Genomic DNA, 17,931 nt, shown 5'->3' with positions numbered 1-17,931 from the left:
CTCTTATATGTATAAGAAGAAAATTAAATGGATTATACATGTTAAAAGAGAAAGAGAGAGAGAGAGAGAGAGAGAGAGAGAGAGAGAGAATTAATAAATCTAATATCATTTTGAGATTTATGAATATCATTGCGCAAAGAAGCATATTTTTAGTCTTTCAAAATATAAAATTAATAATTAATTATTTATGTGTTAAAATATTTGCTGTTGATTAAAAAATTTTTATAGTGACTGTACACAAAAATTCATGAAAATAAAAATTTTAAATCTACAGGATAAATCTTTACTTTAACTCACATAAACTAATTAAAAGACCCTAAAAGACTATTCGCGAACTTATGAATCTCGAGATATTTAAATTTAGTTAACTCTTATATCTGATTCAATTTCTGCTTAAGCACCATTTATAGGTTCTACTTGATAAATCAAATAATGCTTTCTTAATAATAAAAAAATAAAAACGACTGCTTGTGTCAATTTAATTATAATAATTTAACAAAAAAATCATTACTAAATTACGTTTGACCTCTCTCTCTAATTATTTTTTAATATTACAAAAATTACTCTTGTTTTATCAAGGATTATAACACATATAAAAGAATTTTTAATTCTATTTAAAAGGTGATAAAAATTAATCGAAAAATGTATATGTCAAAGTTCTCTTAATGCTATTCAAAAAAAAAAAAACAATCACAGGATATATTTTTCTACACTACGCCTTCGCACTTTAATGTCGTGCTTAAATGTACAAATGCGAGATTTAGTGCGATAATATCCTGTGCTCCGCGGATCTACCTCAATAGCATCCGCTATAGTCTGATTTGAGCACGCGGATGTGATACGACTATCTTACCCTGATGCCCTGATGCCCTGAGTGCTCTTATTCAAATGGAGCGACAAGATGTTCCTTCCGACCCCGTTCGATCATGATTGATGTAAACCCTTGCGCTCTTAAAGCATGCCTTTGATAAATGTTTTCAAGCACAAAGAGAATCTGTGGTCAAAAAAATAAGAAATTGATAAAATCTTTCTCTTGCATATAAATGAATAAGAGAAACGAAAGAGAGAAGCCTGTTCGCTCATTTTCGAAAAAAAAAAATTAAAATTTTTTTTATCATTGCTGATCTATAACATTGTATTATTCCATTGTATTTTTGATAATATTATTTTTAAATTTATTTTTTTTTTTTTTCATTTTTAGAAATGATACTTGATGATACTTCATTGGGGAAAGAGATGTATATCTTTCCCCAATGACAGACTCAATCGTCTTTGCGATTATTCGGACTAGACGACTGAGAGAGATCAATGAGAAAGAAAGAAAGGGAGAGAAAGAGAGAGAGACAGAGAGTGAGTGAGAGAAACAAGGCGAGAAAGGGTTTAGGCCGGTGTGGAAATCTAAATCGTCGAGAGAGCACCGGGCTGTGCGGGCCGCGCGGACACAATTACCGGGCGGCGAGTGTCGAGGAACCCCTTTTTATATATTAATAGTCGAGATAGCCGCCTGTATGTGTCGCGTTTATACCGAGAGGGCCACCTCGGTTAGGACGATGGTTGGAAGCTTGGGGCGGGGAGGGGAGGGGAGCGGTCCCGGAGGATCGTTGTCGGCAAATGGTAGGGGCGGGAAGAGGGGGTTCGCGCGAGAGCGAGAGGATTCGAGTGGCCTGAACATCCGATCGAGGGAGAACGAGCGATCGGATCCGCGGGGTGGCAGAGAGGTGGTGGGAGGAAGGGAAACCGAGGGGGCCTCGAAATGATAGATACGAGGACGGGATAACGCGCGGACCCCTTGCGTCCACGATAGCCTCAGTTTCAGTTCGGTTACTTGCTTCTTCTAGCTAGTAGATATAGTGCTGCGCTTCTCTTTATATTCTAAGAGGGTGAGATAGATAAGTAGAGAGAAAAAGAAAAGAGAGGCGAATTGAGAGAAAGTGAAAAGGTGAGAGAGCGGGACAATACTTTATAAGAGAAAGAGAGAGAAAGGGGAAATATCGAGAGCGAGAAGAAAGAGAGAAAAGAAAGAAACGGAAAATGTAAAAAGGGTAGAAAGGAAGCAATCTTAAGAAGAAATCGGTGATAGAACATATAAAGATAAGAGAGTCGGAAGGGTGCAAGATTACGATCGGACGACCCGTTCTAGACCCGTTTCCCCGAATCAAGACACACCAGAAACTTCTGAAAATCTGTCCTTTGTCTCGAGAATATCTTCCTGATTTATTTCGTCATCCCTTATCGGTGTTCCGTGCGGGGGATGGACTCGCGACGGTGATCCAAGACGAGAGTCGTGAAGCGCGAATTATTTTCAATGAATACACGCGTAATATACACGCACATATACACATATCGTCATGGCAGAACGGAGGTGACCGGATGCCGGGCGGTGCAGTGATTCGATTGATTCGCTGAAGAGTGTTCGTGGCTTCCACCGAACTTCCGAGTGCCGCGTTAAGTGAATGTACGTGTACGTGCGTGCGTTTGTGTCTCTCTTACTGCGTGCGTGCTTGCGAACGAGCGCGAATCGGGGCCTTATACAGTGATCCCTTAGGCGCTCTTGTGTACGTGCGCCTCGCGAAGGAAGAAAAAGGCGGCGAGTCCCGTCTAGTTTATCCGAGGTGGTCCAGCCAAGTGAGAGCATCATCATCGTCATCATCGTTATCGTTCTCGTCATCAGCCCCATCTGCGCGCTGTCGCATTTCAATCAGCATAACACAGAGGAAGCGACGGCCGGACGCGCGCGCTTTATCAAGCTTTCTTCGATCCTTGTGGTAGGAAATCGCAGGGATTAATCGATATCGGGGTAAGAACGGATGACTGATTATTCATTGATGAGGCTGAGATACCAGAGCAATTGCATCTGATGATTTAGCGAAACGGATTTTGAAAACGGAACACTAAATTATTTTAATGCTGCAGTTTAATTAATTCTCCGATTCCAATTCTAGTTATGTGATAAAGATAAAAAAATATTGATGTTAGTAAAAATTGATTACTTTTGATATATTTAAATAGTATAATAGCGTAAATAAAAAATTAATTATTAATCTCTTGAATTGTCTTGTGAGAATTGAAACAAATGAAAATATGAAATATAAAAATGAAATATTATGTCTTCCATAAAGTGTATTTATAGATAGATAAATATCTCGTTTAAATAATCGAGCAGTTATGCGAAACTAAATTATGATTTATATTAGGATTTATATTAACGACTTTATATTTTCTTGTTTAAAAATATGATATTATGTCCAAGAATTCTTCCAGATACACGAAATCTTCTTTGCCTTTGCATTTCGCAACAGATTCGATTGATTGAGATCGCGTCAGAGAAATCCACGTCATAGTGAATCACATCTCCGCTACCATTTCTCTTATCAGGCATAGCTATTATACTATCGCTGGAATAGAGACGATTACATTCTTAATTTTATCAGGTGCACTAATACAAATATTTGAGGTCGATTCTAAAGATTGATCCGAAACGAGTTATCACACAACAATTTATAGATATTTATCAAACAATGTGAATTAAATTTGTCGCTGCGTGGCGATAATTTTGTTAAATTGACAAATTATAATTATCTATGATTATGTTTATAATATTTAGAAATATGTGAGATTGTCAAGTCTACTTTATCATGCAGAACGAAGTTTATAATGTTATATGTAGAGCGCTTCTTCATTTTTGTTATAAAACTTCTTTATTGCTTCTTCATTTTCGTGATAAAATGCAAAAACTTGATAGCATTACGAATTATACTTCCTCATGCATCTTATGACTAAAACATAACATAAAAAATGCATTATTTACACATATATGCATTGCATCAATATAAAAGTTCAATCTCTCTCGTATCGAGGAGAGCATTTAGTAAGTTCCACAAACTAAGCAACGTCTTTGCAAAATCTCATTCATCTTCGATAAATATCGTCATTGATTTTATTAGATATTTTATTGAGTAACGTTATCGAGCATTTGTAACAATGACTTGATCTTTGAAAGCATGCACAACTTTCACATATTTTATTAAGCTAAATCAAGAAAAAATATAAAAGCAATTTTCATTTGTCCCGCTATTTTCACAATATTTATCGCGAATATATACTTTGATAATTATTTTTTAATGCAATTTAACATATACAAAATTTCTCCTTTAGCTTATAAGATTGTTAAGTCAACAAATAACAAATTTACATGAAACTTATGCATTATTAATTATGGATTATTAAATATAACGGTAAATTAGATATTATTAAAAAAAATACAATGAAACTTTTATCAAGGAAAAAATTAAAATACAAGCGAAAAATAAGACTTTTGTAAAACGGCAGAAAATTCTGTGACGGCATGGAATGTGTAAGAAGAACTCGTAGGCGCGCGGATTCGCATGCGACACGCAGATGACAGAAACGGCGGAGACGACGAGGTGGGAGATCGCGCAAAGAGAAGAGAGGGATGGGCAGAATGCGAAGGCGTGCGAAACGGAATGACATTGTTTGCATTCGTGACGTCACCCGTAATTGTAACGAACAATGAGAGACGCGAGCGTACACACTCGCGTGCATACGCACTCGCGTACCGTATGTTCTTCGATGTCTAGGGTTACCTGACGTCAACCATAAGCTGATAAGTAGAAAAAGCGTCAATCTTTTATATGTGTGTGGGTGTGGGATTACAAAATTGAAGAAACCACCTACGTAATTAAGATTTGCATACGTTATGAGGATACAATAAATAAGAGTATGATTTAATCTATTATCTACTATTTTTTTCCTATTTTTAAAAAAGGAAATATTTTATTTTGTAAAAAATACTTATAAATACTGTTGATTAAGTTATTTTATTTATTTTATTAATCCGTGCCTTGCGACTTTGAATGGCTTCCAGTTTTGCAGTTATTTTGTGTTTGAGTTTGTGTATTTTTTGTATTTTTGTTGATTAAATTGTCATTATTAATTATTGTATTGGGAATAAATTGCATTGTTGATCAAATTTATATTATGATAAAAGTCAAAATTTTGAACAAGACGTCATTATTCATTCGCTTATGATTAAATCGCTGATGCAGAACAAATTACAAATTAATTTTATTTATCTCGTATAAATTCTTAATTAATGAGATTTTGTTTCAGTTGAGACTGACAAGAAAATACGAATTTGATCTATTAGCAAAAACAAGTAAAGCCGAACAATCCGTATCCATATTCGTTTGCCATTATAATTCTCCAAACAATAACACTATGCGAGTTAAGTTATGACGTTTGTTCAGGATATGAGAAATATGAATTATGGCAAATGGATCGAATATTTTGTATGCATATCGCGTTATCATTCACACGAAATTATACGAATACGATATACCTTATTGCATGAAAAGTGCATTGTCAGTTTGCTTATGAAATTATTGGCTTTGACTTACAAAATCATAAACATCAACATTTTATATCACCAAACAAAGTTTCCTCAAATTTCTCGCAGACGATCACGCCACATCTTAACAGAAGCCCGATAGGTAATTTCCATAAGCTTATAAATAAAATCTTGACAATCTTGACATTCTAAATCTTTGTTCGTCTTTATCATTATTTGACGAAAAAAATGACGCTAAAAAAAAGAAGATTTGAAGATAAGATAGAAATGTGCACTACACAGTGGCTTGATTATCGACGATTTCGTGACAATATTAATTTGTCGACAAGCACGTGGGCATGTCATTAGTGATCTTATCTTGGCTATAAGTTGCGCTATAATTCTCTATTTTGCTGCGTTTTGTTATCTAATATATAGCGAAATCTCTTTAAAATCAGTTGATGTGAAATTTGAATGTTTACACAGTTTAATAAAAAATAATTTTTGAAAATAAAAATTAAAATAATCATTTCTGATAATTTTTTGATACTGAATATGATTTCAACCTCCAAATTATTTTGAAATATTTTAAAATTGCAAAAAAAAAAAAACTAGTTTAATATATTTTATCATATCATAGTCACCATATATGACACATTGAAAAGTATATTTATTTCGTCAATTTTAATTACGTCAATTTTGACATAGAATTCATATTTCCTCTCTAAAAATCTGGAAAATTATGCATTACTATACATATTATACGAGAAGAAATATATAGTACATATTACGCAACTCTTACAATGTTAGATATCAAAGAGTAATAAATGCTGAGTTTATGAAGTACGACGTATAATGATAAATCGTAACGTATATAGACATCTTCTTTACTTTGTTAGTAATTTATAACTGAGCACATATCATTTAGCACAATGTATAAATGAAGTTGTACGAGTGTAAGATTTTTACGTCTATAAAAAATACAAAAAAAAAATATTAAATTGCAACACACAGTTAATATATCGCGCCGGATGATCGTAATTTACGAACGAGTTAGTAACGCGAACAGAGAAATATGTTTATTCTCTCTACTTATCATAGTTCGCATCAGGTGACGTAAATTTGAAATATTGCATGTTATTATTCTTAATGACTGATAGGAATGCATTTCTACAGACCGACGCATTTTGTTGCAATAATGTTTTCTGTGATTCTTGTTATATCATATTTATTCGGTATATATTTGATATTTCACTTTCTACAAGATCATACATCTATATTAGACACAATAATTTATGCTGAATTATGTTAATTTAGCTAAACAGTTTATGCTAAATGTTTCTCACAGATATTAACTCGCGTTAATTGAACTTTGTATGATCTTCCTCAGTTCTTTCTAAGAGGAAAGATTCGATCAATTTTTTTTATTTATAAAAACGATTTATAAGCATCTTTTTATAGATGCGTGATTTTAGAAAATGCGCTATTAAATCAATGAGAATTTTTTTACTCCCATGTAATTTAAAACGCCTCCGTAATCAACGTCATCTCATAGATTTTGAATTGGGTTTTTCTTGTTTTTTGTTTCTTAAAGTCACGCTCTATTAAATTAAAAAAAAAAATATTAAATACATTCTTTTAAATTAAAGAGGCAAAGTTTTGTTACTGTGGGAACGCGTAGCTGTTCTAACGTCAAGCGACAAAAGCGAGCGAGAATTGCATTCTGCTCGCATCGTTACATCCGCATTTCAATACTATGAAAATAATGCAACATGAGATAATAGGAGATATGCGTAATTTTGTCGGAAGGCGCGAAGTCGGGTCGTTTCTATTTACTACCTACTATAGGCGCGCTCTTATTTATCTCTCTTTTGTCATTTCCACAGTGTTTGCGGCACGTGCGTGCAGATTTTTTATACTCTATCAACGTGCACTCTAAGCACGTGACTGTGATGATCTAATTGTGAAGATCCGATCTAATTCGGTTAATAAGTTCGAATGATAAAACCACTCGAAGCGCGAATTTTTATTTATCATCTATCTACGTTATGATACGAGATATGAAAAGATCTGAAGATCGGGATTTAAGCAGTTTTTGATATGTTTATGTTCATTTAAAACTTTTAATTAATTTATTTTAAATGTGTAAAAAAAATAAAAGAAATATTTATATTTCTGATTCCAACATCAGTTAATTATTTTCGTTCTTAAATATTAAATATATTAATTAAATAAAATTAAAATAATTTGAATTGAATTACAATAAAGCAGATGCATTTTACATATAGAATCACGTGATGTGGAAAATGTATGCATATATTATATAATAAATAATATACTATATAATATATACTATATAAAAAATTAAAACTAATTTTAAGATTATTTTTCACAAGTTTGGAACTCCTGAATGGATATATATGAAATAAATTTAAAGAAAATCTTATCGTATAGTGGATTCAAAAATATACAGCTAATAAAAGGATATACTTGTCGTGTACAAATTAATTCCACGAATAATAAATTATGCGAAATACTCCGATCTTTTGAAAAGCAATAAAGATTGTATTGTTATTATGATCGATTTAGCATAAACCGTAGGCTCCAGAAATCTGTATATTTGAAAAGAAAACCGCTATATGAGTTTTATAACAGTAAAAAAAAATTTGTCGCATTTTTTTTCAAGGGAAAAAAGATAATGGGAAATTCTTTTTATTGTACGCGTAGAACAATAAATCCCCTGTGGTATCGTTTGATAATATATCCGGGGCTCATGATTTTTTTCAGATAATCTCGCGAATCTAATATATTTTTCCAGAAACAGTTCCTCGGAGACGAGGAAATATGCGGAACTGACTCTCGTGTCAGAATCCGACATTATCTCCGTCGTGACTATCGTGCGCGTTGCACGCGAAAGCTAACGACTAGCGAGCATTTACGATAGCGGGCACTTACGATAGCGTGCACTATGAAGGGAATTTCGTTTGCAGAAATAGAGAAAGAGAGAAAGAGAGGGAGAGAAACGACGAGGCGGACGAGCGTCCGGAGATTGCGGCAACGCGCTTGACCGAGACGGCGGCGGTGACTCTCGATCGGCCGAGAGAGGAGGTGGCGAGATCCCGACGAAGATGATGTTCGGTAGGATCAGACGAGAGGAGGTCTTCTCCGGCAATGGCTGATCGCCGCGATGTCCGCGGCGTATGAGCCGCTCTATCGCGAGGACAACGACATCATCATCATCATCATCAAAGTGTCCGCATAGCAGCCGAATCCGGGATCTACGCGATTGTGAGTGGTGGGCAAACGAGAAACGTGTACGGAGGATGAAGGGACGGTCCCTTGTAAAGGAGGAACTATTGCATTGTCACGAGTGAATCGCGAGCGGTGTCGAGAAGTGTCACAGTCGCAGCAGCCAAGCTGCAGCGAGCGCGGCGGAACGCGCGTCGAGAGAGAAAGAGAGAGAGAGAGAGAGAGAGAACGGGAGAGTCAAGTGGACGCGCGTCACTTCCGTAAACAATCATGAGCAAGGGTGAGTGAACGTCGACCCGCATAGTGCCGCGATCGAACGAATCGGAAGAAGTTTGCGTGATCAGACGAACTATTCAAGAGACTCGAAGCGGCAAAGTTTAATTTTCGCGACTTAGATTACTGTGACGATTGTTCGAGATAACGATACTGTGAAGTTGCGATGAACAGTTGTTGACGAATGTTGACAGGAGGATCAATGAAGTCTGATTTGATCCTCTCGAGACAATAGGTGAGGTGAAAGTGAAGAGCGCACCGCAAGTGAAAAAGGACCGATCAGGATCACTGCTCCGTGATCAAGTGAGTTTATCACTTTTTCTATTTTTTTCTTTCTTTTCAGCCTCAAACTTTCACGATTAAGACACGATTTATATCTGTCAAATGAAACGTCAAGGATCAAACTGATCGATATATATAGATCGCGATACTCGGCGCTTTTGACAAGCCTCTCGAAGGGGATTCGGTCGGCGTTGGTCAGACTCAATAAAACATACTTTCAATACGACATGAGACATAAAATACAACGCGCTCGTTTTAGCCGGATGGAAATCGGCATCTCGATCCCGATCAACCGTGATTCGCTAGTACTCTTGATATTATCGTACGCGACCTTGAACCCCGTGTATCAAGTAACCAGGTTCGCGCTATAATTCACGTCTGAATCGTGAAAAAAATCGTCGCTCTCGAAAGACAGTCCGATTCGACACGCTCGGGGTTACATCCGATCCAGTGTCCAGACGGCAGAGGGACGGCAGAAGGACGAGGAGGCGAAAGAGGAGGACGAGGACGAGAAGGTGGAAGAAAAAGAGGCGGGGGGGGAGGTGACGAGAAGAGAGCGGGCAGCGCCAAGGAGGAGGAAGAACTTCCTCGGCGCGCGATCGTACGAAGACACGAGCGTGAAACGTGCGCTTGTAATTCGGCGTGGCTACCTTCGAGGATGAGCGACGGCGGTCATGCCGTGTAATTCGAAGGTGTATCACGCCACCGTCGCATCGTGCACGATCGTCGCCGCCACCGCCACCGCCGCCACCGCCGCCGCCACCACCACCGCCGTCATCGCCGTCGTCGTCCTCGTGGTGAAGCTGAGATTGAGACACGGCAGAGTCGCAGAGACACCGCCGGAAAGATGAGCTCGATCGACTTTGATGAGGTGCTGGTACACGTGGGAGAGAAGGGCCGCTACCAGAACATCATGTACTACTTGCTGTGCATACCCGCCACCCTGCCGGCCGTCTTCTTGGCGTTCTCGCAAGTAAGCGCGTCACTCCTGTTATGATGCTTCGTTTCAGGAGATTTGAGGGTCGTTGCTGAGATGGGGATTGATGCAACGTATAAATAACAGCGAAACGCTGAATGAAATTTACGATGCACAATTGAAAAAAAATTTGTTCTTAATTCAAGTCAAATAATTTCCGAATGGATGAATATATTTCTCTATATAAGACACGATTTTATAAATATAATCTGATTATTATATATTTCTTAATTTTCGAAAAATTTGATATAATGATTTTTTTTCTAATTATTTACATGATTATGCCGGTAAGAATCAATGTTTAATATACTTTATATTAAAAAATTTTTACAATAATTTATATCTTGCAAAAACGTAAATTGCATAATAAGATAAATAAATAGATCCAATTGGTAAATTTTGAAGACATCGGTTGTATAATAAATATCTTAAATACGCAACAATAAATTATATGAACAATTGTGCAAACAGATAAAATATAGTTACTGCTATTATGCGTACAAGAAAAAAATTTTGCGAAAAAAATTTAATTTGTGTAATTTGATTATTTGCTCTCTTAATAAAATATATATGAGAATACATTAATACGAATATCAGATATTTAAATTCATAAAATATTGGAAAAGTATCTCAAACGTATTGCATTTTACTGAAGTCAAAGCTGTTGATAATGAAAATTATATCGCTAAATCAAGGCAATATATTACGGGGGGGATAATAAAAAGTAGATGTGAAAATAACGTATCCGAGTAATCATAAACTTTAGACTGGCGCAATTTCGGAACAGGTGTTCGTGAGTGCCTCGCCAGAACACTGGTGCAGGATACCGGAGTTGGAGAACCTGACGGATCTGATGACATTGGAGGAGAGGAAGGCGCTCTCGCTGCCCTACACGTACAAGTCCGACAACAGGAGGGTTTACTCCAAATGTCACATGTACGACGTGAATTACACGGAGATAATCGATTCGTGGCTGCATTACACCGACGATCTGCAAAACGTCACCAATGACAAATCGGCCACGTTTTTTCGTCCGTCGACAAGCCGATCGCTGCCGGTCAGCAGCCCCGACTGGCCGATCACCAAGTGCCAATACGGGTGGAACTACGATACCAGGGACTATGACAGCACCCTCGTAACCGAGGTAAACTCGACTTTTTCTCTTTCACCGATAAAGAGAGAGAGAGACTGCATGTTGCTGGCTTGTCGAGGCGATTGTTTCCGTCGTAACGAGGCACTTGAGATATTCGTGTCTCGTACTGATTGCGTGTGGGCAATGGCAGTTTCTTGCAGATTGTTTGGATGGCTTTAAAGTAAGAGAGAATCCGAGCGCCATTTTTTAATTTTAACTCTTCGATAAAGAACAAGTAATTGCTTTTTATAGACGATAATCGCGTAAACAATTTAATATATGAGAAACATAGCATATACATTCTACGCTCTCTGCTCTTACCGGCATGCCTAATTTGCTAACGATAATGTTGCTATTGTTATGTATCGTTACGCAAGTATAATATGTGTTGTAAAAAAATTTAAATTGTTGCGGGTAATTTTGACTTTACGCGCCGAGAGATCGCTTAATATACGTATCTTTTAAGTACAAAGTACATGTTATAGGAAAAAAAACGACACGTAACAATGGCGATTATAATCGTTAAAAAATTACAGAGAAAAATTACCAATTTACTTGGTTTCATCGTCTGTGAAACGAAAATTATTTAACTCGCATTAATTTCTTTCTGGATAACAAATTAAATTTATGATGATAAAGATCTTTTATTATATGCTTGAAAGAGTAAAATCAAACATATTTTTTATTTTGCAAATTCGCGAAAAGAGAAAGAGGCGATTTTTACGCGCGAGTGGATAACTTTGACATATTCATAGCGCGAAACACAGCCATGACGATTTGCTTAATGCTCCTACAACGGCCTTAATAGTCGCCGGCAAATTTCTTCCTCGTCTAGGAATCGGATTTCACCCACGTCGCCTTGGCCTTTGACTTAGTAGCGTTGCCCCAGTGACGGTTGTGCATCGCGCCGAGCTTCTGCGGTCCCGTTCGCGGAACAAAATTACATGTCTTCATAACGAGATTTCTCATCTTTCCGTGAAGTATTTGCCGACGATGATGAGAACGATTGGCGCGAACGGATTAAACGGCGGAGCGCGGATTACGCGCGATTAGGTCCGATTAAGCGCGATATCGTGAAGCCAAATGTTGAGAGACGTGATGTTCCCGCGTTTATTATCTCACCGCGTTTTTCATCGCTGTTGTAAAAAAAAAAAATCTTTATCATATATTCGTCATAAAAATGTATCAAAGGGAATAAAAGAATTGGATACTTAGTTATTCAGAGTTAAAGTAATTCTTTTTAAATATGTTGGTGGAGAATGAGAGTAAAGAAAAAGATTGGTCTTATTGATACCGGAAGTTATTGAAGGACAGCGTGTTTACAACAGCGTGTTTACACTACATAAAACAATTTTCCAACATGATGTGCATAAAATTAACATATGTCCAAGCGGTCGTATTCGGAACAATTCGTCACATCCTCTGTCTATAACGAGGATCATTCGTCTCGCTTACATGAAATCTTCATCATCGCTCGTAAACATTTTCATTATGAAGATTACATTTCCGCTGTGAAATGCGCAAATGTGAGAATAATATTTGAAAAAAAAAAAATGCAAAATGCACATTTTTAGATGTTTTGCCAAAATTTTTTTATATACATATAGACATAGATCACTTGACGGAGTGTGATTTATTTTATTTCCGATCGTGTCGTCTCGTCTTACGCTATATTTATAATTTCATATTTCACTTTTGTTCTAAAACGCGTCTTGCAGAAGGCTAGATGGTCCATATTTAATTCATATCAACCCAACCGCATATCGCGTTTCCAAAAGAAGTTATTCATCATTCAATTTTCTTTCCGTCGTACTATTTAAAAATTTAAGAAAACAGCTGGGCCTGGGACTGTGAATAAACTTCGCTGTCACGTGGCAGCAGTCGTAAGTGTTCATTAAAACATTATTAAATTGCCACAATTAGACAACGCGACGTGAAACTGTTGACGTAACGAGGATCGCAATGCACGGGGTCGAAAATCTAGGCGTTTTCTCTCGTTTCTTTTCTTTTTTATTCAATTCTCTATTGATTTTACTAAACCGATTTTGGATCATAATTTCGTAGCAGACGTCGTGAGAAAATTATTGACTAGCGATCAATTTAAATATTGATGATTATTGTGTAACAACTATAAACAATTCCGCGTAGATCGTGCATAATTGGAAATCTCACAATAACACAAATCTGTATTATCAAAGCAGTGAAAAGCCATGTTTTTTTTTTAAAAACAAATACGTTTGTATACGTCTCGAAATTGTATGACCTGCCTGTATTTATTTTGCCTATCTAGTTACGGATAATAATATCTGCGAATGCGCTTGTTTATGTGATGCCGCTTATATAAATCAGAGAATTATTACATAATTTTCTTCGCGTATTCCTCAAAATATCTGATAAGCGCGACGTTAAACCTATTAGTGCGTCACGTTTACTGTATATTTGCTCGTTCTATCCGATGTTTACGCACCTCGTTGTCGTTTTTATTCAGTAGAATTACATGAATTACAACCACTGCATTTCCGCCCGTCCTTTTAATTAATCATCCAAAATTTATTTAACCGACGTGAAATACAACAGTCAAATTTAGCTCTCTTTTGCAGAGAGATTTAATTTAATGCGATAAACGCGCGGGAGATAAATTTCGTCTGTTTGTAAATGCGTCTCATACGAAATACTACACTATTATCGAATTAGGGAATTAAATTATTACTGAAATCGAAAAATATATCGTCGCTTTTTTGGATAAAAAAAAAGAATTACTATATAACTAATTATTAAAATTAATTACTATAAATGATATATAAAAATTCAAATTATTCTATAAAAAAAAAAAAACAACTGTGTGAACGATTCATATCGGCGTCATCGATAGGATGAATGATTTATGAACAAATTTCTCGAAATCACGAGAAGAGTTACGCTTCACGTTAACGCGCCGGATTTCTAAGATTCCGTCAAAGAGATTCGCGAGAATTCAGAGAATCATCAACAGGTGATGACAAGGTTGATGAGCGACCGAGTGACTGGCCGATAGGTTGCAGCTCTGGTGGCGTCAGCAATTGCCGACCAATTTACCTACCCCCGCATCCGGTCATGTGATATGTCACATCAAACGCCTCGCACAAACTGCTAGCTCTCTTCATATAGAGGGTATATGTTCCTACGTACTTGATCGCTACCGGATTCAACGTGACAAGCTTCCGTTTTTTTTTTTTCCTTCTCCTTCTCTCCCTCTATCTCTTTTTTCCGCATTTTCACGTGTCACTTTTCTCGCTTCTGCATCTTTTATGTATTTCCTTTTTATTTTTTTACATTTTAACGAGGTAATATAACTTGCATTTTTAAAGATAACTCTTTGATATTGATAAATACCTTGATGTGTGATGTATTTTTGAAGTGTCATTTGTATTGAAATTTTTCAATTATTTAACTCTCGGGAACGTTTATTTAATTAGTACCGCATATAATACATTTAGTTAGGATGAGACGGAATTATTGTCTTGAAACGCTTATCCAACCTAGAGAAATATTTTTTTCGGATGTGTTTTTTGGAGGAGAGAACGAGAGGCCAGCGTGAATAAAAAATAAGCGCGTGGGCTTTCGCGCTTGTATCCTTTGCTTCCGATCCGATGATTTATTGTGCTCGATTTAGGAGCTTCGCTTTAATGACACTACACCGCACGAGACCGCGGAACAGGTCATTGTCTTTTCCGTGTCGACATGTGACAAGCGGCCAAGACGAATATACCACATATCCGCTACTTCCTCTCTCCCTGCCCGGATTTAATTTATAGGATGCCGAGATAATTTATATCCATATTCCGTAATTTATATATGTGTAATTTACATCGGTAATCTCTGTATATATTTATAACGCCATGATAATTACGGTTAAATTAATTTAACTGTCAAAAAATATACTTATATCATAGTTTCGGTAATTTAATTATTACGGGTGAATAGCTCCGATTATATATAAATTATTCTTCATTATAGCATTATTTCCTGCATACACACAAACATTTTCTTATAAAAAAGCAGCTTTTTGCTGACTTGTCATTGCGATAATAGAACAAATACATTTCATAAAGTTCTCTTTTACTTGTTCTATCTCGGTTTCTCGGAATATTTTAAATTTTACGAACTAGCGAGCAACTTAATGAATTATGAATATGCATGAACACGTGACAATGTTTAAAAATCGCTGACTTTAGATTTCAATCTGTAAAAAAATCCTGTATTAATTAACGAAAATATATACACAGCCAAATTAATTTACGAGACTCTTCATCTTAAATCAATAACAGAATAATTTAAGAAAACGCGACTAAAAAACGTTCGTTTCACAATAAAATTGCTGAATTATTTATATACTTTATAACAAATCAGTCATACATAATATCTTTTCTAAGAGTTTCTAATGTATATTTTTCAATAAAGTAATTTAATTCTGTTAAAGGCGTGATTATTTCGTGCTGAAACAAGTATCATAATAAACTGATAAAAAGGATAAAATGATAAATGATAAAAGATGTGAATAAAGCGAAGGAATGTAGTATAACAGTAGAAAGCGATGAAAAACGGAAAAAAATAGGACAGAATTTACCTCTCGATGATTCTTTGCGTAACGTGTCTGCGTAAACCCGGAGCGTGTAAATATACGGCTTGCGTATATTTAGTTTACAAATAAAGCGGTTGCGTTTTTAGATGAGTATCTCATGATAAACAGAAATTTTTGAACGTTGTACCGCCTTTCGAAATTAAGTGTATATAAAAAGAATGCACCGCAGACTTTATTCGCAATTACTATCGATTAATTATCACACAATATTGCCGCAAAATATAACGCGAAGTTTTGGTATCAATTATATCATTTCTTTGCATTTTTTCTCTTGTGAGTCATATACTTGGCAGCTAATTAATATAATTATAAATATTATAAATATTATACCGACGTGTTTCATCGATCTTATCGACGTAGAAATTCAATATTGACGTGTCGAATCTGTGCAATAAGATCTGTTGCATAAACAATCGCGATAACGAACGGTATCGCGGCCATATCAATATCGCGCGATTTCAAATTGTGTCAGGGTGACAAAATACATACGTGTTATTAATGTCCTTATGGGCGGCGCGCATTGCCCTTGACAATAACTCGATAGCATCATCAGCGGGTGCACTTCTGTCTTTCCGCGCAATTTATCTTTTGCGCGTTTCGCGCAGACCTCGAAAGTCCGTAAGTGGCAATTTGCTTAAATCAAACTTCGTGTCAAAGCTATTAACACGTACAGACAGATTTTATTTGTCGAAGCTAATAGGCACTCGATCGAGAGATTTTGTTTGTTCGGCTCGGAATAGCGCATACGTGAGTTGTTTTTGCTAATAATGTTAATTACATCTTCTCGATGCATCGAGGATACAGATGCAATCGTTATTTCTTAGCGAGAGAGGATTTTTGAAGAAAGTGCGCGCGATTCCTTTAGTTTCCCCAAAATTTTATTATTTTGTGATCCTAAATTATTCTAAGCTAATGTAAAATCGAGACGATGTTCTTGCTTATAAAATAGATTGAGTATAATAAGCATTTATCAAAGGCATTTCATAGAAATTTAATTGTCTTTTAAATACAAATATATATATCAGAAAATATTTCTTTATGAAAATTAAAAATTAATTTAAAATCTTAGCGCAAGTAATTCTTATACAATTACGTAGTTCCTTTTAACAGTATTCGAAAAAATATAAGTATACTAGAAAATATAATTTTCCAAAATTATATATGCACAATTCTTTAATTAGTGTGTCATATGAAAATACAGTGTACAAAATGTAGGCGTCTATCGTCATCATTTGCATTAACAAATATACGCTCGTTGAGATGAACGCGTCAGTTTCACCGCCGCGCGAGAGATCGTGCACGAGAGAAAGAGAGACGGGGCGGAGGGAGGGGGGGGGGAGGAGACTTTAAAGGGCGCAGGGGAAGGGGGATCGTGTTCCTCCTGTCAAACGAGGGTGATGGACACCTCTCACTGTGGGAAGCTTACCAATACACCTTGGCGTCCTTCGGACGAACACGCGCGTCCGCATACGAGTTTGCAATTTACATGCAGACCTCGTACACGTAAGCGTGCTCTCCCCCACTCGCGATAAACACGAGCGCGTTTACGCCGGTAGCCTTCCGCGTGAACGCAACGAGATGAAACGCCTCCACCATCACGCTGTGCCGGTCTCCAGCGCAGCATCCCATCCCCCACTTTCTAGCTTCCAACCACTGTTCCATTCTTCCAAGCGCGCACGCGGGTGCGTGTGTCATCGCGATGCTGGACCGACGAGCAAATGACGATCAACCGAATGACGCGTGTGTTCACACGCGTGCGAGCACGCACTCCGGTTCGTCGCTAATGTTGGCGCACAGCGCGCCGCATGTACGCCATTGTGCGGGTGTACAGAGCGCTTTATATGACGTTTACCGTCAATGTCAGCGAATGTCCGAGATGAATTTGTTGTGATGTGACCAATCCATGTACAATTTTTTAATTTAATTTGAAATTTTTATAAAATTTTGAAAAAAGCTTTTGTATCAAATTCTAAAAATGTTAAAGAACAAGATATGCTTGCATATTGGAAGCTTAGATTAGCATTCTAATAGACAGTCAATGCTACACGTTG

General features: G+C 36.6%; 1 protein-coding gene across 5 annotated transcripts in view; it reads left to right on the top strand.

Moving 5' to 3' along the window:
• LOC126851032 (organic cation transporter 1-like) overlaps nucleotides 1-17,931 on the top strand; it is a 54,690-nt gene that overhangs the window by 32,092 nt on the left and 4,667 nt on the right. For 3 of the 5 annotated variants that reach the window (XM_050594586.1, XM_050594590.1, XM_050594589.1), the window contains exons 2-3: nucleotides 8,338-10,124; nucleotides 10,915-11,271. In XM_050594586.1, coding sequence (XP_050450543.1) covers nucleotides 9,999-10,124; nucleotides 10,915-11,271 — 483 coding nt within the window. In that variant the 5' untranslated portion in view covers nucleotides 8,338-9,998. Of the gene's footprint in view, nucleotides 1-1,816; nucleotides 2,798-8,337; nucleotides 10,125-10,914; nucleotides 11,272-17,931 lie in introns of those variants that run through there. The other 2 variants (XM_050594587.1, XM_050594591.1) reach the window with 2 other exon arrangements.

Source organism: Cataglyphis hispanica, chromosome 7, assembly GCF_021464435.1.
Source record: "Cataglyphis hispanica isolate Lineage 1 chromosome 7, ULB_Chis1_1.0, whole genome shotgun sequence".
NCBI classification, from domain to species: domain Eukaryota; kingdom Metazoa; phylum Arthropoda; class Insecta; order Hymenoptera; family Formicidae; genus Cataglyphis; species Cataglyphis hispanica.
This window is presented reverse-complemented; position numbering and strand designations above follow the sequence as displayed.